The sequence below is a fragment of the Rhincodon typus genome, chromosome 27, assembly GCF_021869965.1.
Source record: "Rhincodon typus isolate 14 chromosome 27, sRhiTyp1.1, whole genome shotgun sequence".
In the NCBI taxonomy this organism is placed as follows: domain Eukaryota; kingdom Metazoa; phylum Chordata; class Chondrichthyes; order Orectolobiformes; family Rhincodontidae; genus Rhincodon; species Rhincodon typus.
The window spans coordinates 24,716,031-24,742,904 of record NC_063358.1 but is presented as its reverse complement, the minus strand read 5'-3'; the positions used below and the strand labels follow the sequence as shown (position 1 = coordinate 24,742,904).

Below are 26,874 nucleotides of genomic sequence, written 5' to 3'. Positions count from 1 at the left end.
ACAACTGATCAGCTAGATCTTATTGAATTGCACAACAGGCTTGGGGCTGAATGGCCTATTCCTAACTGTAATGCTTGTATGTAATTATTTGCAAATAAAATTAAAATGTCATGATATTTAAGTCTGGATTTTAAAATGTTAAATTTGAGTTGGATTCCAATAACCATCTCTTTTCTGTTACAGAGAATCAATGAAAGTTATAAGGAGAATCTGATGAAGCTAAGTAAGTTTGTAATGGTGAAATTCTTGAAGGATTCTGTGGTTGATCCAGTTGATTCAGAAGTGAGAATGGATGTTTTTTCCCTCTTCTAACTTGTTGCTGCTATGAGTCGGGTTGCAGTTGTTGTAGTTCAGTAAATGTCAATTATCAGAACTGTTTTTCATCTATTTCCTGCCACGTTTTTGTTTTAGCAGGTTGTAGGCAGTTATTAAACATAAGGAGGAGGTTTAATTGACTCTGGTAAACAGTCATTAGTTGGCACATTCCCACTGGCCCCTCCTCTAACATTTTTAAAACTATATAGAAATTACAACATGAAAATAACCTATACAAAGTCATCACTATGAACAGATATCCCCACAACTTCATCCACAAATGCCTACTAAACAGACGATAATAGGAGGACACAGTACGCCGTAACACATTTGGCCACACTGCCCTACATTTAAGAACATATCAGAACTGACAACAAGACTCCTAAGACCACTAGGAATCATGGTAGCACACAAGCCCACAGCCATTCTACGATAAACATGCTCAAGGATTAAAGACTCCATTCCCACAACATGCAGAACCAACATGGTTTACAAAATACCATGCAACGACTGCCAAAAACATTACAATGGACAGACAGGAAGGAAACTAGCCATCAGAATACACGAACATCAAGCAGCAAAATGGCACGACGAACTCTCCTTAATATCGGTACACTCAGACAATGAAGGCTATCAGTGTAACTGGGACAAAGTAACCGTAGTAGCCCAAGCCAAACGCAGACATGCATGGGAATTCCTGGAGGCATGGTTCTCCACCTGTAAGGCAATTAACAAACCAATCGAATTGGAGCCCATATACAAACCCATACAGTTCAAAACCGTAAATAACACTACTCACCATAACAGACCAGACAGTATAAATTCCAAGCGGAGTGGAATAATGCTTCGTTGGAGGCTCCGTTGATGATGTCACCTAGCATGGTGACAAAATGTCTGAATGAAAACAAGCCAGCTCGGCGAGCAAGTCAACAACCTCACCCACAACCTGAGCTACAGATCTTTGCCAAAACTTTAAACATGAAGATAAGCTGTGGCTCGACCCATCAACCCACAGAAGCAGTAGTTCTGCAGTAGCTTGATTTCTTCATAATCATTTGAAATATTTCACATGCCCTTTCCATTTTTGACACCAACAATTGTGGAAGATCATAGACTTTGCCACTAAGTGAAGACCATGTATACAGCAGTCCTATTGCTGCCTCCCCTTGATCACTTGGCCCTGAATTACATTTTTCTCTTCAATCTCCTTTTCATGCTTTGTCAATAAATATTATCCTGCTCCCTTGACTGTCTTTACACTAGATATTCTGAACATTCAACTATCTTTCCTTGTTTCCATGTTGTATGATTTAGCTGATAGTTGCCTGTCAGGTACTGACCTCCTGTTCAAAGACTGCCATACATATTCCTCATTTTAAGTAAATACTTTGGGAAAGGGCAGACTGAGCCCCCAAAAGTAATGAACATGTTTTTATCTGTACCCATTTTTACATAACCCTTTTGAATCTCTCTCTCAACAAACAATTCCTTGAAATGAACTGAACCAAAATTACACGTTCTTACTACGTTCTACAGTTGCCTATCTGTTTTTCTCCCCACTCCTGCATGGTTATCTCCGGAATGCCCAAATAATCTGTTCTTGGTTTATTCCTTGTATCCACATACTTATTGCTTTTCAGTGACATCCTATTCTAATGCAAGTCTGCAATAGCTCCCAGTCCCACAATGCCTCAAGTTTCAATGTGCTCTTCCTTGTACTTAAATTCGCCTGTGGCTTTGCCTACTAATTTTGTGACCAGCCAAGCAAACTCTTCCACTGATTCTGGCCTCTTCTACGTCATTATATTCATGATAGCGTTGGTAGCTGTACCTCTTGTGTAACTAAGCCCCCAACCTGCCTCCAGTTAACTAATTTGGCTGGACGTCTGGTGTGTTTTGCAGAGTAATGCCATCAATATGGGTTCAATTTCTGTACTATTTGAGGTTACTATAGAGTCCCCATACCTTCAACCTCCCTTCTCTCCTGAGGTGCAGTGACTGTCTGGTTAAACTGACCATTGCGCCTCTGGGAGGACAGGCTGTGGTCTTCTGGGACTATGGCAACTTTGTCTTATTCTGTCTCAGCTGCATTCCCCTTAGCTTTTGCAGTGCTAACCTGCCCCTAAACAATGGATACAAAGTAGGAGATCTGAAGTGTTTTAATCTTCGACTAACAAATGGTAAACATACAGATGAGTGTTCCTTCTTTCAGTTACCCCAGTTGGAAGGTTAAGTAGGGATTTCCAAGTGAATCTGAGCAATAAAATGACCAAATTCATTCCTGTGTTTTGTTCCAGTGGTTTGGTTTCTACAAAACTGGCCAGGCCAAGGACACTTACAGCTTGCAGGAGAGTGTCCTTTATCAAGAGGTAAGATGTGTTATGATGCTACATTTTTATTTCTTCTGTTCTGTAGAGAGGAGTAACCCTGGGGACCTGAATGATATAGTGGACTCCAAACTGTTTGTTTTTCAGCAGCCTGCATTTGAATCTGACTGTAAAATTGCTATGTGAAATTAGGGCTGTGGTAGCCAGTTGCAAAATGACACACCAGACTGCAAGATAAGAGAGCTAACTGAGATAAATCAAAATGACAGGTCCACAACAGAAAGTAACCTGGTGTTGGAAGCATTGCAGATCAAATTTGAACCTTTGAAAAGGAATGTATTAAGTAAAGAGTTCCGTGGATATGCAGAGATGTGAGACCAAATTTGAAATTTAACATTCTAATTGCTGAATGGAGCACATAAAGAAACCATTCAGCCAGTCCTGCGATAGGGGGGCGGGGGTTGGGGGGGTGGAAGAATCTTATCTACGTCCCATTAAATGTGTAAGTTAAAATCCTTTCAACAGTGAGACTAATAGTGTAAAACATTAAGTTCTTGTCAGTTAAATTATTTCTAATTGCTGATTATAGCATATGAAGAGCCTATTCAGCCACATGTCTGTGCCAGTGCTCTTAAAAGTTACTTATTTAGTCCTTTTCCCCCATAGCGCTGCAATTGTTTTTCTTGAGACAATTCCAATCCTGTTTTGAAAGCTGCAATTGAATCTGCTCCACTGCACTGTCTGATCCTGATTTCAGTTGTGTTCCTGTTTTAAAGACACTTCCTGATGTCACTTCTCGTTTCGCCAATCATTTAGGGCGGCACAGTGGTTAGCACTGCTGCGTCACAGAGCCAGGGACCCGGGTTTGATTCCAGCCTCGGGTGACTGGATTTTGCACATACTCCCTGTGTCTGCGTGGGTTTCCTTCAGGTGCTCTGATTTCCTCCCACAGTCCAAAGATGTGCAGGTTAGGTGATTTGGCCATGCTAAATTGCCCATAGTGTCTGGGAATGTGCAGGCTAGGTGGATTAGCCATGGGGAAAATGTGGGGCTACAGAGATAGTGGGATGCTCTTCGGAGGATCGGTGTGGACTTGATGGGCTGAATGGCCTGCTTCTACAATGTAGGGAATCTAGAATCTAGAACTTAATCCATGTCCTTTGATTCTTGACCTTAACAATGGGAACAGTTTGTTGGCTTTGATTTGACTGGGATGGGGACACAAAACAGTGCAGCCTATAGAAGGGAATCATTGCCAGCAATGCTAGATTTCCATGTTGAAATATGCATTTTTGGAATATGGTATTTTTTAAAGACTGAGGCATGTAACTGTACAAGTAATTTAAAAAGAGGCAGTAAATAGAAGTAGATCATCGAATAAGCTGAATATTTGGTTTTGTAACCAGAAGTACAGGATTCAGGAACAAGGAGATTATTTTAACTTCTACAAATGAGTCACAGAATATCATGTACCACTTTTGGGAACATTCTAAGAAAGGATATAACACGTTCACTGGGATGACGATGGAGTAAAGAGTCAGCTAGAAATAATTAAATTGGTACTTAAGTTGGTTGAGGTCAGAAGATTTAATAGATGTACTGATATCATCAAGGTGAGATAAAGGGCAGCAAATGTTTTCCTTGGCCATAGTTATGAGGGGGCAAATTCTAATAAGGATACTGTTGTTGTGTGCCCTTGGTTTTAAGTAAATATTTTTACCACACTATTAGAAATATTGTAGGTTAACCTTGTAAAATCAATATGGACACGTGGAGGTACATGTCTTCAGTATTGCACTTAATATTTTCCAAAAGATGCTTTGAATGTAAAATGTGAAAGCCTCCCCTGTAACAGGTTTCTCACCAATGGATGGGCCATGTTGAACTTATTCTGTAAATGATTTCCTGTTCATTGTCAGGGTAACACTGTGATAGAAAGGGTATCTTCTTGGAGTGCAGATCATGCAAGGATTAGTTCTCACTTGGCTGGAATAGGACCTTGTTGAGGCTCAGACATTATTAATGACCAGTTGAGCGAGGTTCAGCACCTGGCAATAGTAGAATGCTTTTATAGGCAGCAGAGGCCTGGAAAATAATTAACTCCTGTTGTATTCATAGGATCGATTGGGACTGAAGGCAATGGACAAAGTGGGCAAATTGGGATTTCTAACCGTAGATGGGGACCACCTTCAATTCTCAAAGGAATGGTTCATTAATAACATAGTTCCTTACCTGAAGTGATCCTTAAGCTGTCAATTAATTGGTTCACCTCCATCACTAACCCACTTAAGAGCTTAGAAAGCTGTGTTTAAAAACAACTGGCACATTAGTCAAGTTTGAAGAAGCGTCTGTTCAAAGTTTGTGATTTTCCACAGTGTCATCTACTTTTTTAACTGAATTCACAGTACTTGTAATGATGGAACTCAATTCATACCTTATGTTGCTTAATTTGAATTGCTAGACAATTCAATTTCTAATGCAGAAAACATTTAGAGTCCAGGAATAATTTGGACCTTTCTTTAAAGCTGATGCCAAATGAGCCAAATAATGGTTTTGAAAGTGGAATCAGTTGTTCAGGAATGAGCCATTCAGAACAAGAAAGTATTACTTTCTGATGAGTTAGCTCATCAGGCATGGCTTTGGTAGTTCTATAATCATCATGAACAATCATTGGTAACCCCTGCTGAAGAATTGCAAATTGGATGAGAAAAGGATCAGGCTTTGTTTGATGATTCCCTTTGCTGAATAGGTCACTGACACTCTTGACTCCTATGGGAAAGTTTAAGCTAATGCTGAAATGGCACTTGAAACATTTAAGAGCAAGCACCTTGTGTTATGTGATACCTTGTATTATTTGAAGCTGCACTAAGTGAATTTATTGGCATTATTGCTTCTTACCTTTTAACAATGGATTTTTCTCATTAAGTGAAATAGCAGACCCAAGCCATACACAGATTACTTGACTTGTCATATGCTTCAAAAACTCAAATGGGCCAGAAATTGCTTGCTGTAATAGCGTACTCTGTGGCAACTTAGATTGGATTTTTTTTAAAAGTCACCATTCATACAGCATTAATTCGTAACTCTTTTTTCAAATGTCATTTTTGCATCTCATGATCTATCCACCAGGCACCATAGAAAACTAGAAAACAGATGCCAAAACTGGTAGATAGAATATTGTAGTGGGTGACCTTTAAGGTCTGAAATTACAGTAAACTTTTTATTATCTGGCATCTATGGGACCAGGTGCGTGCCAATTAATCAACTATTCCAGATAGTCAAGACACCCATATAATCAATATAAACACACACTAAGTAATAAAAATGTAAAGCAGGGCTATACACACCACTATTATACTTTAAAGTATAAATCACCTAAATAAAACTTACCGACAGAGAGCCTTCTCGCTCGCACTTTCACTACTTGGATGCTGTAGTATTTGAGGAGAAATTGACTCAAAATTGAATCAACTGTTGACATTTCCTGTGGCCATTCACCAAATTGAACCATGAGTATGTTTACATTGAGGTAAATAAATTAAACTATAATTGAACAGAATAATACAGCAAACTTCATGGTATTTGAGGTTTATAACTTTTGCTGCTTTATCGAGTGCCTTTCATAAGGTGCTAGTTAAAACACAGCTTGCTGTACTATAAATCAACTCTTAAAAAGAAACTAACTCTTTAAAGTTTTAAAATACAGTACAGAAAATTTTGCAAGTACACTTGAAAAATTTGCACATTTATTTCTGAGAGTGCACCATTTTCATTCTGATCTCTGTTAACTGTTAAGTGGTGTTTTGAAGTATTATCAAACAAAAATTCTACAGTTTCATGTTGAATTTTGCTTCCTTTTATTTGTTACACTGGGAACCTATTCAGGACTTCCTGGTCCACAGGACTTCCTGGGGCGGCACGGTGGCTCAGTGGTTAGCACTGCTGCCTTACAGTGCTAGACACCCGGGTTCGATTCCAGCCTCTGGCAACTGTCTGTGTGGAGTTTGCACGTTCTCCCCGTGTCTGCATGGGTTTCCTCCAGGTGCTCCGGTTTCCTCCCACAGTCCAAAGATGTGCGGGGTAGGTGGATTGGCCATGCTAAATTGCCCATAGTGCCCAGGGATGTTTAGGTTAGTTGGGTTAGACATGGGAAATCGGGGTAGGGGAATGAGTCTGGGTGGGATGCTTTTCGGAGGGACAGTGTGGACTTGTTGGGCCGAATGGCCTGTCTTCACACTGTAGGAATTCAACTCTAACAATTGAGTCCAAGGGGGAGAAGGGAAAGTGGCTATCATTGCTCAAATGTCTGTGACCACCAGTTGCTCCTTGCTGGAGCATGCTTTATTTGGTCACGAATGTGGAACATGAACTTCTGCCCAACTGTCTGTCTGTCCAACTTTGAAAGGCATGGTCTTTGCCGCATTGAGAACCACCACCATCATGGCTAAAAAAAGTGGCAAAGTTTTAGAAACCTTTGATCTTACTATGGACCAGTGAAGTGATTTCTTTTCCACACCAACTTGCCAAAAGGGTGCAGTTAGTTATCCAGTAATGATTAGTATGGAGCTATAAGGATTTCACACTTTCAAGTTATAATTCATTGTATAAATCAATAACCCCATTAGTGTCTAATATTGATGGTATTTAATGGCATGTCATTCGATTAGCCACCCAAATTCTTGTATCTTCTATAAATACCACTATTTTTGTAATGTGTTCTCCTCCTTTTGAACTTTTTTTATTATTTTGCCCATCCACCTCACTCATGTTTCATGTTTAACCTGAACTTTGCTCTATAATCCCCTTCTGGACACGTGCAAGAGTTGTTCTCTTCAGTGTTTCCCTACAGGTCAGAATATATATTTCTTGTATCAGTAATCACAAGCACAGAAATGTTATAGCACAAAGAGACTATTCAGCCCAAAGTGCATACACCTGATCTCCCAGTGAGCAACTTGCTTGTCTCCAATCCCCTGCCTTTTCCCTGCAATAATTTTATTCATTCTTGAATGTTGCAAATTGAACCTACTTTCACCACACCAAGGTAATCATTCCAAATCATAATATTTGCTGTGTAAAAACTTTTATTTTGCATGTTGCTATGGCTGCTTTTGCCAATTAACTCAATCTGTGGCAGATTTTCTGTCCTTTTGTGAGTGGGGAGAATTTTCCCCATCTACTTATTTCAGACATCATTATTTTGAATACTTTTTTAAACCTTCTCTCGGCCTTCTCTTCAAGGAAAACTGTCTTAACTTCTCCAATCTATGAAGTTCCTTTTTGGAACCATTAATTGCAATTTAACAAATCTTTTCTGCACTATCTTGTAATGCCTTTGCATCTATTCTAAAACGTGGTGCCCACAATTTGAAACAGTATTTGTTACTGTTGCTTGAATTATCCTTGGGGGTAATTCAATGGCTTAATTAGAATAATTTAGAAACTGGATTAGGACTGGATAAAGTTCGTCAGTAATGAGGTAAAATGACCTATACTTTCTTGTCGTGTCAAGTGAGTACCAACTTTCATATCTTTATGAAATATATATATAATCTTGTCTTTTATACAAAAAAGAGACAAACAAAATAACTCCTTTTAAATCTGTACAAATATTTTGTTGACATGTAGTTCTAGGGAAAAAAAATAAAATATTATTGCTCTTACACATGAATGGACTTTGGTTCGTGCTCATCAGAATACTATGTCCAGTCTTGGTCATCTTATGGCTCAGAGCTGATATAGTAAGAATAAGGTAAATTTAAAAAGACCTTGAAGTATATTAGTGACCACAATAAGCTTAGAAGATTGCTTTTAATAAAGGAACAATATAGGCTTCAGGAGATGTTTTTGACAATTTCAAAATAATCTGAAGACTATGCTGTCAATGTGGAAAGATTATTGAAATTAGTTTAAGGTGAATCAAACGTCCATTATGAAGACACAAACCTTCGGTGTCAAGGTTTTTCTTTCTTTTTGCAAAGGGTCATTCACATTTGATGCAAGTTGGCAGCATTTGCAAAAAGCACCAGAGTTTAAATAGGGTTTTTAATGTTAATCGCTGATAGCATGTTTGTTATGATGACTGAACTTATTTTGAATAACTTTGGGAATCAAAGAGAGATTTCCCAGATTTTGCTTCACCTTTTGAATTGGCTTAGGCTTTTGACGGTGGTGTGGGGAATCAAGTTGCAGCATACCGGATGGATCCGGCTAGACTTTGCAATTTTATAAGATTGTTCTGCTCGTGCTTCTCAAAATTTGAGAAGTCTAAACAATTCACTTGCACATTTTTATTATTATGTAACAGCATGGACTCTATGTAAAAGGTACCCACTCTTCTCATGATTACATTCAAAAACAGTAACTTTCATAATATGAGTACATAGATTACACAAAGTGAACCGCATTTTATTGAAGCGTGAACTGAAAATGACTCATTACGCTTGAAGTATCTAAATGAATACTACTAATGTTCATTTACACACAATGCAACAACTTTAGGTCATTTTTGACCGATTACAAACTGTACGATCACATGACGAGCACGGGTCATATGACTGAGTAAGATGGCTGCGCAGGGAAGAGGGTGGATGTTTCTGTTTTTCTGTTTTTGCTTTGTTTGGGAAACCGTGTCGGGGAAGACCACCCACAACGACACGGAGCCGGTACCGGTGGTCATTTGGCATGGCATGGGTAAGACGGCGGTGAAAATGTTCTCTCAAATTAACAGACTTAGAAACGGAGTTAACTGAGGACTGGCTGATCGCAGGTGAATCCCTTGTTTGATCGTATGTTTGTGCGTTTCACTTACTACGGTTTGTAAACTGGACTGACTGATCGCTGAAGCACACCGAGTGTTTGTATCGCTCTCCCGACTGCCAGCTGATCCCTTGTTTAAATTTACATGTTTAAGTATTTCACTTAGTATTTGAAAGTGTTTCCAGACTGTGTAGATCGTTCGTTTAAAATTCTCGAAATATACTGTCATTTTCGATGTGCCCTTTAGAAGAGATGATGCACGATTTCACAGATTTAAAAACACCAATCTCCTGTATAAAGGGCGTTCTGTTTAAGCTGCCTCGTGGGATCAAGTCAGGCAAATCCTATTACTATATAACCAAGCGTTGAAACAGTAAAAGTGAAAGCTGTCTTTGTTTAAAGTAGGATACTAAACATCTAATCGACGCTTGAGAATACGCAAACCATTTTGCAATAGCTTGAAAATATCTGCTGTATTCGAAAGGAGACGTACGGTTTACATGTTTTGATTTTGCCAGTTACAATGTTCTGGCAAAAAAAAGCCTATTATTTGTATTTGATTCTATCTCGACGAATTGGAATACTTCCTCAAAAAACAAACTCACTACTCAATGTTTAGAGTGGGGAACTTGCTACCACGTAGAGGTGAATCCTATAGATGTTTAAAAATACATTGAGCGAAAAAATAGGGAGCAGGTATGCTTAGATGAAGTAGGGCAGAGAAGGAACACAACTATAAGATATAGGAGCAGAATTAGGCCATTTGGTCCATGAAGTCAACTCTGTTATTCAATTGTGGCTGATGTGTTTCTAACCCCTTTCTCCCCTTTCTTCCTTGTAACCATTGATCCCTTTACTAATAAGAACTTATTTATCTGTTTTAAATATGCACAATGACTGACTTGTTTTCCACAGCCTTCTGTGGCAATGAGTTCCAAAGGTTCACCATCCATTGGCTGAAAATTCCTCCTCATCTCAGTTCTAAAGTGTTGTCCCTTTGCTCTGAGGATGTGCCCTTGGGTCCTAATCTCTCCTCCTCATGGAAACATCTCCACATCCACTGTATCCAGGCCTCTCAGTTTCAATGAGAGCCTCCTCATCTTTGTTAGCTCCATCGAGTACAGACCCAGAGTCCTTAAACACTCTTTTTGTATTACAAGCCCTTCATTCCCAGGATCATTCTTGTAAAGCTCCTCTGGACCCACTCCAAGTGAGCATATCCTCCCTTTAGGTATGGGGCCGAAAACTGCTCTCAATATTCTAAGATAGTAGGATCTGCAGATGCTGGAGAATCCGAGACACCAAGGTGTAGAGCTGAATGAACACAGCAGGCGAAGCAGCATCAGAGGAGCAGGAAGGCTAACGTTTCGGGCCTAGACCCTTCTTCAGAAATGAAGGGCCGAAGGGCCTGTTTCCATACTATGGGGATTCTATGATCTAGAACTCTGAAGAAGGGTCTAGGCCCAAAACGTCAGCCTTCCTGCTCCTCTGATGCTGCTTGGCCTGCTGTGTTCATCCAGCTCTACACCTTGGTATCTCAATATTCTAAATTGGGTCTGAACAGAGACTTGTACAGCTTCAGCAGTACATCTTTGTTCTTTGTATTCTAGCCTATTTTGAAATGAATGCTAAGATTGTATTTGCCTTCCTAACTGCCAACTAAACCTGCATCCTGAGGAGTCCTGAACTAGGACTCCTAAGTCATGTTGTGCTTCAGCTTTCCAAAGTCTCTCCCCATTTAGAAAATAGCTTTTGCCTCTCTTCATCCTATAAAAGTGCATAACCTCACATTTTCTCACATTGCATTCTAGCTGCCCCTTCCCTGCCTGCTATCCTAGCCTGTCCAAGTCCTACTGCAGCCTCTCTGCCCCTCAACACTACCTGTCTTTCCACCTATCTTTGTGTCCCCTGCAAATTTAATAAAAATGCCCTCAGATCATTTGGGCTAAACAGTTTTATCTCAGTAAAATTCTATTTGATACATTTGGATAGCTATATAACACCTGCTCTGTTTTCTGCACAAATTGTTTAAATTTTAGGTGACAGTTGCTGTAATCCTCTCAGCATGGGATTTATCAAGAAACTGGTGGAACAAGAAATCCCAGGAATTTATGTTTTATCACTGGAAATTGGAAATAGCATTGCTGAGGTGTGTCTTAATCCGTTAAGCTAGAAATCATTACAATTGTGATATTTTAAGATAACTTATTACAAAATGACTTACATTCCTGGCACCAGTGTATCAGCTTTAGTAAATTACTCTCTACAAATTATTTGGTGCAGTAGAGACCTTTACAGTAGCTCTGCCTTACAGTTTGCTTGTGGTGACATACAAAACATTACAGGTTTTCCTAATTGGGAAGCTGATAAACTATCTCTTGGGTTATTTATGAATGTCTGTTTGAACCAGGTACAGGACAGTATACCCTCGTGCTTAAGATGCTTTCAGAAAGAAAAGTTGAAGATGAAATAACCTGAATATACACTCTTTCAAAATCTATTTGTGTGTGACAAAAACCGAAAGGACTGCAGATGCTGTAAATCAGGAACAAAACCAGAAGTTGCTGGAAAAGCTCAGTAGGTCTGGCAGCATCTGTGAAGAAAAAATCAGAGTTAACATTTCGGGTCCGGTAACCCACCCTTACGGTGGCTCAGTGGTTAGCACTGCTGCCTCACAGACCAGCGACCTGGGTTCGAATCCACCCTCTGGCGACTGTCTGTGTGGAGTTTGCATGTTCTCCCCATGTCTGTGTGGGTTTCTTTCGGGTGCTCTGGTTTCCTCCCACAGTCAAAAGATGTGCAGGCTAGGTGGATTGGCCATGCTAAATTGCTCGTAGTGTTCAGGGATGTGTAGCTTAGGTGGGTTATAGGGGGATGGGTCTGGTTGGGATGATCCAAGGGTTGGTGTGGACTTGTTGGGCCGAAGGGCCTGTTTCCATACTGTGGGGATTCTATGATCTAGAACTCTGACGAAAGGTCACCAGACCCGAAACGTTAGCTCTGATTTTTTTCTTCACAGATGCTGCCAGACTTGCTGAGCTTTTTCAGCAACTTCTGGTTTTGTTCCTATTTATGTGTGAATCTATGGCCTGGGTTTTGGCTGTGAAAGCATTATACAACAAAGTTTTTGCTGACCTCATCACTCATCTATTTTTGCAAATAGTCTGAGACAAGGTACAAGATACATTTAGAAGTAAGATCCTTAGGGAAAAGATCTTAACTGCCTAGTCCAAAAGCACTAAGGCCATAGTAATCCTGGTTGAGAATAGCTAACAGTACAAACAGAAAAGAGAATCTATGACCTCCTGGTCTATGTAGTGCATGTTTTCTCAAACCTGTAAATGGTTTTATATTACAAAGTAATGCTTTTGTCTAATTTGTATATTTTTGTATTAAATATGCAATGTTAAACATCTGTAAAGTGTTGATTTTCAAAAAAGAGAACTTGTGGTCTAGAATTATCTATTGCCTCATATCCCCCTCAAAGTTTGGCCAGAAATATAAAAGGGAAAGTTATTAAATTCAAAGTGTGTCAGTACAGAGGGATCTGGGTGTTGTTGTGCATGAATTGCAGAAAGTAGGTACTAAAGGCAGCATATAATAAGAAAGGCAAATGGAGTCCTGGCATCTATTGCAAAAGGACTGGATTATAAAAGCAAGGTAATGTTGTTCCAATTATATAAGAAATTGGTGAGACCGTACCTTAGTCTCCTTACTTGAGGAAAGAGGTGATGGCACTGGAGGCAGTTCAGAGGAGGTTCACCAGGTTGATTCCAGGGATGAAAGGGCTGTCGTACGTGGAGTGATCGAATAGTTTGCTCACTGGAGTTCAGATAACAGAGAGTGAATCTGATTGAAGGATATAAAATGCTAAAGGGGATTGATAAGGTGGATGTTGAACAGATGTTCCATCTTATGGGACAGCCTTGAACAAGAGGTCAAAGTTATAGAGTTAGAGGAGGTAGATTCAAAACTGAGATGAAGAGAAAATACTTCTCTCAGAGGGTTGTAAATCTGTAGAACTCCTTGCCCCAGAGTGCAATGGAGGCAGAATCAATTAACAGATTCAAGAAAGAAATAGATATGTTTCTGATGAAAAGTGGAATAAAAGGCTATGGGGAGCAGGCAGGAGAGTGGAGTTGGGACTAGGATAGGATCAGCTATGATCATGTTAAATGGCAGAGCAGATTCGAAAGGCTGAATTGCCTACTCCCACTCCTAATTCCTATGTTCCTGTGTGTTCCTACAAATATTTATACATTGAACACTTTTCTTAGGACATAGAGAACAGTTTCTTCATGAATGTAAATGACCAAGTTGAGCTGGTGTGTAACATATTGTCCAAGGACAAGAAGCTACAGAATGGATACAATGCAATGGGCTTCTCTCAAGGTGGTCAATTTCTGTAAGTGTAACCAAATTGGACTTGCAAAAAATTCAGTGCTTTCAAAATTGGAGTTGAAATGGGGTTTGACTGCTTACTTGGAAGTTTTCTTTCATTTGTGGCTTTCTATTTGTTATAGGAGAGCTGTGGCACAGAGATGTCCTTCTCCTGCTATGTTAAAACTTATTACATTTGGAGGCCAACATCAAGGTAACATTTATGACGACATTGTATTCTATTCAAGTTTAGATTTATTGAAGTATAGTTTTCATAAGGTGAAACTCTTACATTGGTTTGAATTTGCACACTTGTAAGTTTTTTAATATATTGGGGGGGTGCACAGAGCTATGAACAAAATAAAACAACAACACTAGTTCAGTGTATTACTGAATATGCCCTGTTTTCCTGCAAAGTTCCTTTGAATTAATGTTGTTTTTTTAAAAGATGGAAAACAAAGTCATTTTGGGTCTTCCTTTCAGACTAAATTCTGTATCTCTTCTTTTCCCCCATCAGGAGTATACGGTTTGCCCCGCTGTCCTGGAGAGACTTCTCAAATCTGTAACTTGATAAGAAAATTGCTGAATGTGGGTGCTTATAGTAGTCCAATTCAAGACCAGTAAGTATACCAGTGTTGAGGTATTAAGATCAGACTATCTGGTGTTGTTCATTGCCTGAATTATGTGTCTAATGATTTCACAGTGAACTAAGAAGCAATCAGGAAATTTCTCTAATATTACGCAAAACAAATATGCTGTTCTCTGCCATGTGTTTATTCCCAGTTAATGAGGATGTAATAATAAAAGACACACTGAAACAGCTATTAAGAAGTGGATACAGTTAAACTTACTGTAGTTTGTTTCAGTTAGGAACATCACACCTGAGAGCCAGTAAGAGCTCTTTGAGCACGTGAAGAATATGGAGACTGGAGAAATGCAGTTGATGTGGTGTAAATGAACAATGTCTGAGAAAATGCTGCAGGAACTAATTGGATAAATTTAAGGGGCAGGATTTTTGAGGAGTTACAAGAAATTGATTCAAAAACTGCTTACAAGGGAGGATACAGTAGGTGAAGACCGTTTCTTAGGTTTGTTTGTTGATGGTAGAGTTGTCTGTGGAGTTCTGTTCTGAAATCACTCCATTGTATGTATCATGAGGCTAGACAAGGTATGACAAATAAGTGAGGACCAAAAAAAACTGCAGGAGGATAATGAAATGTTTTTTGTTAAAGTGGCAGAATTCAAGGTGGTGCTAAATGATAACTTGAATGGGGAAAAGGCTGGTGAGATGTGAGGACGGAGACATTTTGGAGTTCATGTTCATTAGATAAAGCCATAAAGTGTTTTGGAAAGTGGAACACAGAAAAGGCAGGAAGTGCTGATCAATCTAATAGGAAACTTTAAGACCACAGTTTGAGTAATGTCACAAGTTTTGGGCTCAACTCTACAGTAAGGATGCTGAGGCAGAGAGCAGATACAATGCAGAGTAACGAGGAGGTTGCCTGTCATTGGGAAAACAAATGAAAAAAAGTATTTAGGAAAAAAGGAAATTTTACAGTTGTTTTGATAATAGCGCTTGAAACTGTGAATAGAACATACAGTAAGTAGAAATAGGTATGTAAAAGCTAATGATGGTGGGATCTTAAATGAGGAGGTCTGAGCAAAATGTATTTTTAATACAGAGGATGGTTAGGCAATGGAATAAATTACTGGAATTAGTGGTTGAAGCACCAACTGTGTCAACATGTAAGAATAGATTAGTGATTGAAGAAAGTGTGAATAAAATAGTATGCAAACAGTGCAAGAATGAAATATTAGTTACATGGAGAATAACCAATCCTGGTTGAAAATAACATGTTTTAATGTTGTAATTTAATGCAAGTCCTATGTCTTATTTCATTTCATATTTGATGAGTAATGAAAAATAACCCATTTTGAATAAAACTTTGTAGGTCTTTGAATTGAAACAGCAAACAACATTAAGAGAAACACCAATAGTTTTTCATTTTCAATTCAGTTTGTGTCCATGACTTTCTTTAAAGAAATCCCAGTAGTTCACTGTGACGAGTTACCTGTGAAAGAGTCCATTTTATTCAATGGGAAAGGATAATCATTGGAACATTGAGTACTTTGAGAAATTTCTCAAGGTTACTTAGTTTGAAATTAATGCAACATAGGAGAGTTGAGTTTGTCTTGAATGCTTAACGTTTTGGCAAAGATCTGTAGCTCGCGTTGTGGGTGAGGTTGTTGACTTGCTTGCCGAGCTGGCTTGTTTTTGTTCAGACGTTTTGTCACCCTGCTACGTGACATCATCAGTGGAGCCTCCAATGAAAGTGGTGTTATTCTACTTTGCTTGGAATTTATACTGTCTGGTGAGTAGTGTTATTTACGGTTTTGATCTGTATGGGTTTGTATATGGGGTTCAATTCTGTATGTTTTTTGATTGCATTATGGGTAGAGAACCATGCCTCTAGGAATTCCCATGTGTGTCTATGTTTGGCTTGGGCCATTATGGTTACTTTGTCCCATTAAACTAATGGCCTTCGTTTTCTGAGTGTACCAATATTAAGGAGAGTTTGTCGTGCCGTTTTGCTGCTAGCTGTTGTTCGTGTATTCTGATGGCTAGTTTCCTTCCTGTCTGTCCAATGTAATGTTTGTGGCAGTCGTTGCATGGTATTTTGTAAACCGTGTTGGTTCTGCATGTTGTGTTGAGCAAAATCAAGCCAGTTCAGCGAGCAAGTCAACAACCTTTCTTGAATGCTTTCAAAGGCTCTTGAACATTCAAGCAGTCAGCTTGTTCTCACTTCAGCCATCATTCTCATTGTGAATCTCTTAAGTTGGCTTCTCTCCCTGTTGGTAGCACTGGGTCATGTAGGTCAGTCACTGACAACTTCAATAACTAAAAATGCAACACCATCCCATCTTGTCTTCTACAACCTCCTTACCCTACTCAATGGAGTTGATTGACTGATTAGTTATAAAAGGATCTAACAATGATGTCCATTTCCATGGTTGTCCTCTCACCAGTTCCACAATTGGCCATAAAAGGGATGATGAATTTGGAAGTTATTTCTATAATTGCTTAAGAATTAACTAACTCTGTTTATTTACAATTACTTTCCTGTTAGCTTGGTGCAGGCAGAGTACTGGCATGATCCCTTGAATGAAGACCTGTACAGGGACAAGAGTATTTTCTTGGCAGATATTAATCAAGAAAGGGTAGGTATTCAATGGGCTTCGTAAGATAAACTTTACCAACCTCTCCCTATGACGACTGTGTATGGTTGAACAATGTCCATGCAATGTCAGCACAGCATTAAGAATCCACCAGGTGGTGTCTGCATCACTCCAGACATTGAAAACAAAACTACATTTCTGCAAAATACACTATATTCATACACCTGTGTCATAGGTTGCCAATCTTGGTGCTCATTATTTCATTGACTAGTGTTGCTGAGCACTTCTGAAGCAGGTATGTTTCAAAGTATGCAGCAATATAGTTGTCAAATACTTTTACAGCCTGGCATTTGAATACTATTTTAGAGAGATTCAGACAATTACTGTTTCTACTTCTGATGCAGGGCATTAATGAAAGCTACAAGGAGAATCTGACAAAATTGAAAAAATTTGTAATGGTGAAATTCTTGAATGATACCATGGTTGATCCAGTTGATTCTGAGGTGAGAATGTTTGCTCTCAATGTTTCACCTGACTTACTGTTATTGCGGCTGTAAATTGGACATAGAATTTTGCTTCAATCCTCAGAAAAGTTGTATTTAAATTGATTTTTATTTTGTTTGTATTCACATTTTGGTTTATCATACAGTTTCTTCTCGAGTGCTGCGTCCCCTATTTTAAAACTAACATCACCCCTTCAAAGAAAAACACACTTGACAGATTTGTACTTGGAAAATACTGCCCCATTTGAAATCTTCCTTTTCTCATTTACCAAATTATAGAATCTTAGAATCCCCACAATGTGGAAGCAGGCCATTTGGTTTATTGAATCCACACCGACCCACTAAACAGCATCTGACGTGACCCACCCTGCTACCCTATCCCTGGACAACATATGCAATTTAGCATGGCCAATCCATTTAACCTGTACAAATTTCAATAACTCAGTTTGTTTCTTTTAACAAGGTTCCTTCCCTTGCCACATCACCAAAAGGGCCAACATAGATAGGCCTATCAAAATGACAAATGTCCAGATAAGTGAAGTTATCCTACTTGGTACCACTCTTGGTCTTCGGCATCTCATTCCCTCCAGTTTTATCATCCACACTGCTAATTCCTTCTGTTTGTCTCCACCTCTGCCTCCCGTATCAAGGTTTTTATTAAAAACCATTTCTTTGACCAAGGCTTCAGTTGCTTCACTTATCCCCAAAGAGCTGTGGAAATTTTGACCTATGTTAAAGCCACTGTATAAATGCAAATTGGTCTCCTCACTCCACAGACCTACAAACCCCATTTATCCCCTTTGACTTCTTGTGAGCAAGATATGCACGTGAGGCCACCTTTAGGGTTGAAGTAGATGTAAGGTGGTACAGCTGCGAATGGACATTTTCAACAGAAGTCAATTCTCCATGTTTGACATAACAATTGAATATACAAGTTAGGCAATTTTATAATACTCCCAAACATTAAATGAGAAGTAATCCAAGTTGGCTGATTGGTCAGGACTTTGGCCTCCTGAGTTAGGTGGCTTTTGTAAGATGGAAAAAAAACCCAGGAATTTTGCATGATCAGTTCGCTGCTATTTTGGTGCACATATGGGATGCATATAAATTCTACAGTACTGGGGTTTGTCCCCATAAGGTTGAATGTCTGTACTTCAAACAGAAAATCTATGCTCCTGTACATTTTCAGAAACTAGAAATGGAAGATAAAAGACTAATTTTCATGAGAACCAGATTTTTTAAAAAAATTGCAGCAATACCAGCGCTGGGTGCACTGCTTTTCATCGTTTATACAGATGATTTGGATGTGAACGTAGGAGGTATGGTTAGGAAGTTTGCAGGTGACACTAAAATTGGAGGTGTAGTGGACAGCTAAGAAGGTTGTCTCAGAGTACAACCGGCTCTTGATCAGATGGACGGAGAACTGGCAGATGGAGTTTAATTTAGATAAGTGTGAGGTGCTGCATTTTGGAAAGGCAAATCAGGGCAGGACTTGTACACTTAATGGTAAAGTCCTGGGGAGTGTTGCTGAATAAAGAGACCTTGGAGTCAGGTTCACAATTCCTTGAAAGTGGAGTTGCAGGTAGATAGGATAGTGAAGAAAGCATGGTATGCTTGCCTTTATTGGTCAGTGCATTGAGTATATAGGAGTTGGGAGGTCATGTTGTGGGCGTACAGGACATTGGTTCGGCCACTTTGGAGTATTGTATGCAATTCTGGTCACCCTGCTATAGGAAGGATGTTGTGAAACTTGAAAGGGTTCAAAAAAGATTTACAAGGAGGTAACTAGGGTTAGAGGGTTTGCTATAGGGAGAGACTGAATAGGCTTGGGGCTATTTTCCCTGGAGTGTCGGAGGCTGAGGGGTGACCTTGTAGAGGTTTATAAAATCATGAGGGGGCATGGATAGGGTAAATAGGTGAGATATTTTCCCTGGGGTGGGGGAGTCCAAAACTAGAGGGCATAGGATTAAGGTGAGAGGGGAAAAAAAAGGGACCTAAGGGGCAACTTTTTTCATGCAGAGAGTGGTGCGTGAATAGAATAAGCTGCCAGAAGAAGTGGTTGAGGTGCATATGATTACAACATTTAAAAGGCATCTGGATGGGTATGGGCCAAATGGGACTAGATTTTATGTAGGATATCTGGTCAGCATGGACGAGTTGGACCGAAAGGGTCTGTTTCTGAGCTGTATATCTCTTATTCTATAAATGCATGTTCATCCATATAAACCTCAGGACAACCTTGCTTGGATTTCAAAATTAAAGCTGAAGAATTTTAATCTTGGTTCAAAACACAAACCATGACACAGCATTACAGCATCCATGATGCCTTCTTTATAAGCAGTCTAATTTTATCAAACCCAATATAAAATTGTCAATCTCATCTCTGTTCCAGTGGTTTGGTTTCTATAAAGTTGGCCAGGCCAAAGACACTTACAGCTTGCAGGAGAGTGTTCTTTATCAAGAGGTAAGATGTAACATGTAACATGTAACTTGTGCAAATTACCTTTTGCGGTGTTATAGAAAGGCGTCTTCCTTGGGAAACAGGATGATAGGCTAACAGACTGCCCCTTTTCAATAACGTGTCCATTGAATCTGACTGGAAGTCTCAAACCAGTTCCAAAAATATCCATGCAAAGCAAGTTACAGCAAGGTAGATAGGCATGTTGAGATAAATTAGAACTATAGATAATAGGAAATAGTTTGTGCATACAAGAGGGAAACGATAAAATTTGAAACTTCACACTTGGCATCTATAAAAACAGATGAGCAAAAATATGCAATAAAAAAATCTTGTAGCAACAATCAAAATTAGGATTTGGCCAAAAGAGGCAAATCTCCAACCAAATGTCTTGATATGATTGAACTGATGGTGGGGCAGGATTTATGTATCAAACTGTACTTTGACTGCATACTGCCTTAATTTTGCAGTGAAAAGTAGTTTAATTTCTCAATCATGCATTTAGTATTGTAAAGAAATCTGAAGAAATACTGTGAACTTGACTGGCATTTACTACAATTCTGTGGAAAGAAAGTTGAAGGGAATTTTAGTGGATATTATCTAAGAATGTTTAGCAAAAATAATTAAAGGATTTCCCAGATTGAAGGTTGAACTTAGCGATATGTCATGAGGCTGCAGATTCTAACGTATGGATACGTGGCAGCTGTAGGAATTTGAACAAAATGTAGTGTTTCCTGGTGATATTGAAAATAATGAACTATGCATGCAAATCACTTGAACTAGAACACCTCACTATTATAAACATTAATTCTGGCCTTTTGGAAAAAGATTTTATTGCTCAAAATCTACAGTGCAAGATATGAAAGCTCTACTTGGAAATGGACATTGTATTGCTTTGCTGTTGGTGGGACAAAGCTCCAGCAGTAATTGTATTGAAATTCTCAATTTCAGCCAAAGTGATGCTATGGTGGCAAGGGTTTTGATCAGACAGAAACCACTATTTGGCTGTTGAGGGTGAAACAATAGTCGGTCACTGCTTACATTTACAAAATCATTGTTTTTTCATCCATAGGATCGGTTGGGTTTGAAGACTATGGACAAAGCAGGCAAACTGCAATTTCTAACTGTGAACGGTGATCACCTTCAGTTTTCAGAGAAATGGTTCATTACCAACATAATTCCTCATCTCAAGTGACCCTTTTACTAAGCTGGTGGATATTGACTGATTAATTAGTCCACATGCCTATGATGTAATGTTGCAACACTGGCTCATTATCTACAGTATTTGCAATGATTAAGTGACTTTTTTTTCCCCAAATTCTGCAGAAGCTCATTGATTTATGTTTAACTCACTTTTTTCATAGTAACAGTTCCAATGCACTGAATCGTAAAAGACTTTCTCTAACAATCTGAGTTTTGCTTGGTTCTGATGTATGTCGGAAATCATTAAAATGCTCAATGTAACTAGAAATGACCCAGTTGAGGTAAACAACATGTTTGCTTCCCATGTGTAGATTTCTTTCCAGTTAGAAACAGCTTAACTTTTTTTGGGTGGGAGAGAAAGGTATTCCATTTTTCTTAACCAAAATTAGGTTCCGTATAGAAGATGCACCATTGATTCCAGCTACAGTCATAAATAACTGCTTGAGTAATTAATGTTATTTAAAATAGGGTTTATGCTGTGGCAGTCCTATGGTTAGGAAAATTGAAGTATTAGATATATTGTCCATCAGAAGCAAGGGCAAGGTTAATGACTTTTCTGATCAAGGTTAATTGGTCAAGTTGAAGGGGAAGATTGCCAAGAAAGTGGTTTTAGAACAAAGTCCACGTTGGGCAGAAAACAGCTTGAACATGTAGCTGTACAGTTAAAGGAAACTAGCATTTTACCTAGCCAGCTTTGTTTGAATGTTCCTAAATACTAAGCTGCTTTGAATTAAGTGATATTTTTAAAGTATCATGGATTTACTTTAATTTCACATCAATATCAACCTGTGCTATGATGTTATTACATATCTCTGGAACATGAGACCTGAACCTAGTCCTCCAGGCTTAGAGGCAAGAGTTCATACTCCACCTGCACCTTAATGCTTTTCCTTCCCACCTATCCTATTCGTGAGTTCATAAGGTCTACAACAGATAAAAATCTCAGTCAAAAATTGTATATTGGACAAATCCGTGGTATGTCAATGCTAGATCGATCCATCCATTTCTGTTAAGGGAATGAATTATCCCAAGACTGGGCTGGGTATGAAAGCGCAAAGCAGCTCCTAAAAATCCACGATGTCCTCAATTTATCAGCAATTTACCAGTTTTAATTTCAAGGCTGATCAGTCACCATAAACTTCAAAAAGACACTGTATAAAGTTTGCAAATTTTATTTTGCATTTTAATTTGATAAGAGCATAGTAACCACAAGTAGCAAGAACCAAATTTGATCCGTTTGTATGGTACTGAAATTATGCAGAATATTGAATTTGATATACAATACTAAGTTTTCACACCAAAAGATAGGTTGTTGACTGTGCACTTGGTACCTTGTGATAGAGTAGCATTCGAACTTCCTCTAAATGCAACAGCTCACTATTGAATTGTCATTTTGTATGAAATGTCAAAGTTCAAGGCAATTAAAAAACTTTCAATCTTAACTATGACTTGTTGTAGCAGCCTTGCAACCCAATCTTCCACTTAAATTAGCCCAAAAAGAAATTCTGACAGTATGTCAATCACAATGTTTGCTGGCCCATTCAGAAATCATAACATACTTTTCAGTCTTCCATTAATTTCAAAAAATGCAATAAGAAGAAAACAAGCACAATGTGCAAATCATTATGAAGAATTTATTTTAAATCAAGACAAGATTCTGGGGGGAAAGTACTCAATGCAACTGTGCTGAAATGTTTAATATCCTGGTACAAAATAGCCTTATTTAATCCATCCACTGAAATAGTGGAGTAAATTAACATTACAGAAAGGAATAAAACAGCAAGTTTACTCCAGGGGTATGGAATGGTTCTAGACAACTTTTTAAAAAAAAAAGAATGCTGTCTAAAAGCAAGCACCAAAACTCAGGCACTGCATATCAGCAATATTCTGAACAGCTGCTACACACATTTCAGTAGGACCAGACCCTGAGGAAAAAGTGAAGTTCCAATTTTTAAAGTTATTTTAACCAGAAGACAAACCATATGTGGGTCTCCACTTCAGCTTAAAACTACTGTGCTAGAAATAAAAGTTTAGGCCAAGCAAACTGCAGAAGTACAACACATGACAACATACTGGTAAGGTACAAAATGGAGCAAAACAAAAATGTTGGAGGATACATTTTCACCAAGGAATGCTCAAAGTTTGAAGACTTATGGAATGCTTTCAAGACAGCTAGTCTGCAATAACCTCAGTTCTCACATTTAAGTTCTGGAAAAAAAATTAGACTGACGCATTAAGTCAGCTTTCATTATTCAAAACCTGATCCACAAAAGCCAAGGGCCAAGTGGCCACCTCCTATCTGTGCTGTAACTGTGCTTTGATCTTTGCACTGAATTTTTGGTCTGGTTCATGGCCCATGGAGGGTTTATAATCTCACACATTTGATCCTTCTATAAAAGGCTATGTGGTTTCAGGGATAAAAGCCAATTTCAGCAATGAAGTAATTGTTTCACCTATAATTTAAAAACTAAAAAAGTGACAATTGCTCCAAAGCATAAATAATCAAGGCAAGAAGCAAATTAAAAACCACATCATTGCATATTAGAACTTCCTTAGCTTTGATGGTAATTTTTTTAGGATTAGAATGGTATTAATGCATTGTCAATTTTAGATATTTTAATGCAAGGCTGAGCAGAAAAACTTCTCACCCATGCAAATAACAACTCAGCAACATTAGCCTTGAATAAAATTGCATTATGATGCCCTCACTCTCAGAAGTTCTCTCCAATTGTTTCCAGCCCTTAAACAGTGTTCTGCTCCCATAAATTCAATAATGCTATTAGAATCTCAGGCCAGTCATCATGCTCTAATCCAGCTACTTTAGGCCATTTTATACTGGAAAGTCTAATCCCAGTACATCTGAGGTATATGCTGTAGCAGATTAACGACCTCTCATGAGGAGTGACAGGACAAGTTTGAAGAGTAGATTGTGCAGAAAGTTAGCTTGTTGCTTCTACAGATTAATCAGGCTCATCATTACTAGCAACATTAAGATCATGCCTGTAGATAAACATCCTCAGTAATTGTGTATTTAACCAGATATTTCTGCTTCTGTAGTCATCAGTTTCTCCCCATTCCAGACCGTCTTGAATTGTTCTGGAATAGGGTGTTCAACCTGTCAAAGAAAACCAAATAAGTGAATTGCTATCAGTAGCTGTTTTTTGGCTATATAAAAACTTTGCTTTCACAATGATCACAGAGGATTGAGATTTCCTTTTTAATAGCTAGTGACATCACAGCATATCATTTGGCTCAGAACACATGAATGGACAGTCATGCTCAGACTGATCAGTTCACCTTCAGGATGCATAAAACTATTCTCACTTACTATTAATACAACAGTCCAAGGCCACGTTCTCTCCAACTTTCATTTCTTGTGCACAGCCTTTTCACTGAAACGTGCGCACAGTAATTCAAAGTTTGACTTTGCTTGTAAATTTAATTGCTGCTGGGCAAACACACACCTTTGGAGAAACATTGAACCAAGATATTTTACAGCTGTAGGAGCGGATTGTGGGTAGAGTTTAACTGCATTGTTATTATGGCAAGTCCCCTTGTCGATGAGGCAGTAGCATAGCAATAAAGGATCACAAGACTAGCAATCCAGAGACCCAGCTAATGCTCTGGGGACAAGGTCTGAAGCCCACCACAGCAGACAGTGATATCTGGAGAAATAAATATGGAATAAAAACTAGTAAAAAGGCAACCATGAAACCACTGTTGCTTGTCACAAACCCATTCAATTTACCAAAGTCATCAGGGGGAGAAATCAGTCATCTTTACCTGGTCTGGTATACATGGCAATGTGGTTGAATCTTACATTGATAGAACTAAGTGATTTGCAAGGCAAACACTTTAGTCCAAAGAATGATACTAGATGGACCCAACTTCAACCGAGACACTGGAAATCATGACATTCCCCTTGCACATTTGGTGGGGGGTGGTGGTGCATGCAGGTACTTGTGTGCTTGCACCCAAAATTGGGACAGCTGTCCCACAGACAAGTAACAGCCTGACACTCACTCCCGTGTTACAGATAGACAACATTGGAAACACCGACACCATCTCTGGGTATGATTTATCACCAGGACTGACAGGTGGAAGCAGTGGTAGAGAGAGTCAGGAACAATCACACCACTTGGAGGAAACACTCAAGGTGGTAACAGCACAGAATGTACAATGGTTGGGAGACTTCAAAGGGCATCACCAAGTGCGGTTCAGTTGCACCACAACTGACTAATCTTCTAGGATTCTGGAGGCTCATAACTGCTTGATTGGGTCTATATCTGGTGAAGGAGCCACAATGTAAAACCTACTTGATCTTGTTACAGAGATAGTAGGAACTGCAGATGCTGGAGAATCTGAGATAACAAGGTGTAGAGCTGAATGAACACAGCAGGCCCGTCTAGGGCCGAAACATCAGCCTTCCTGCTCAGCCTGCTGTGTTCATCCAGCTCTACACCTTGATATCTTGTTACATATTGCAGATGCATCCGAGACAGTACAAGTCAGAGGGACCACCTCTATAAGGGCTGTGTGCAGTGAAGTTTCATCTTCACCAGAGGACATCCCACCATTATATTTTGTGTGGCACTACCATTGTGCTAAATTGGATAGATTTAAAATAGAACTAGAAACGTAAACCTGGACATCCATAAGGCCAGATGGACCAGCAGCAGCAGCAGAATTTGCCATAATCTGTAACCCCATAGACTAGCATACCCTATTCTACCAACAAACTGGAGATCAAATCTGGTTCAATGAACAGTGCAAGATGTCAATCTGGTAAAAGCTACAAAATAGGACTACTTGCATGACAACACAGATCAGGTCTAATTTTTGCAGCCTTGCCACATTCAGCCACGAGTGGAGGACAACTATTAAATAACTAACAGGAGCAGGAGGCTTCACAAATATATTCCATCCTCGGTGATAAAGACTAGTGTTTAAGTCAAGGTTGGATCATTTGTAACCATATTCAGTATTTCTGGCTGAAGATATGATTCTATTGCAGCCTCCTCCCGAGGTCCCCAGCAGATTTGATTCACTCGACGAAGGCCATGGGCTTTGATAACATTCCAGCAAACGATACTCAAGATATGTATAGCAGAATCAGCCATGCCCTTAGCTAAGCTGTTCTAATACAGCTAGAACACTGGCAACAATGCAAAATTACTCAGGTATACGCTAGTTCAGCAAAGACAGGACAAATCCAACCAAGCTTCTTACTGCCCCATCATATTGTCATGTTCATGGGGGAGGCCATGGCCTTAGTGATATTATCACTGGACTGCTAATCCAGAGATCTAGACAACATTCTGGGGCCCCGGGTCCAAATCCCACTACAGCAGATGGTGGAAGTTGAATTCAATAAAATATCTGGAATTAAGAATCTAAAGACGACCATGAATCCATTATTGATTATCAGAAAAACCCATCTGGTTCACTATGTCCTTCATGGAAGGAAACTGCCATCCTTACCTGGCCTACATGTCACTCCAGACCCACAGCAATGTGGTTGACTCTGAACTGCACTCTGAGCAATTAGGGATGGGCAATAAATGCTGCCTAGCCAGCAACACCCTCACCCGATAATGTATTTAAAAACATCAATGGAAATATAATATGCAGGCACAGATCCCATTGAACTACTTTAGTCTTTCTGATCTTCGTGATTTTAAATTCATCTGCAAAGTTTGCCAACAATCCACACTGTCTTTTGGAGAAATTATCAAAAAAACTTAAGTTTAAA

General features: G+C 39.1%; 3 protein-coding genes across 10 annotated transcripts in view; 1 reads left to right on the top strand and 2 right to left on the bottom strand.

The window, feature by feature from the left end:
- The window catches only part of gale (UDP-galactose-4-epimerase), a 10,986-nt gene extending 10,819 nt beyond the window's left edge, over positions 1-167 (bottom strand). Inside the window, exon 1 of the mRNA XM_048612950.1 lies at positions 93-167. Coding sequence (XP_048468907.1) covers positions 93-167 — 75 coding nt within the window. The remainder of the gene's footprint in view (positions 1-92) is intronic.
- Positions 166-22,564, top strand: ppt1 (palmitoyl-protein thioesterase 1 (ceroid-lipofuscinosis, neuronal 1, infantile)). 4 transcript variants are annotated; one of them, XM_048612853.1, is made up of 10 exons: positions 166-223; positions 2,613-2,684; positions 11,441-11,550; positions 13,679-13,806; positions 13,925-13,995; positions 14,299-14,401; positions 16,910-17,000; positions 17,363-17,461; positions 19,854-19,925; positions 20,992-22,564. In XM_048612853.1, exons 1-10 carry the CDS (start codon positions 214-216, stop codon positions 21,112-21,114), a joined length of 879 nt encoding a protein of 292 aa, XP_048468810.1. In that variant the 5' UTR covers positions 166-213; the 3' UTR covers positions 21,115-22,564. The 4 variants fall into 4 exon arrangements, with proteins under 4 accessions (XP_048468810.1, XP_020369144.1, XP_048468811.1 ...); XM_020513555.2 differs by lacking the exons at positions 166-223; positions 2,613-2,684 and adding an exon at positions 9,182-9,335; XM_048612855.1 differs by lacking the exons at positions 166-223; positions 2,613-2,684 and adding an exon at positions 9,300-9,411.
- The window catches only part of cap1 (CAP, adenylate cyclase-associated protein 1 (yeast)), a 39,503-nt gene continuing 34,907 nt past the window's right edge, over positions 22,279-26,874 (bottom strand). For all 5 annotated transcript variants that reach the window (XM_020513553.2, XM_048612847.1, XM_048612849.1 and 2 more), the window contains exon 13: positions 22,279-24,237. In XM_020513553.2, coding sequence (XP_020369142.1) covers positions 24,154-24,237 — 84 coding nt within the window. In that variant the 3' untranslated portion in view covers positions 22,279-24,153. The remainder of the gene's footprint in view (positions 24,238-26,874) is intronic.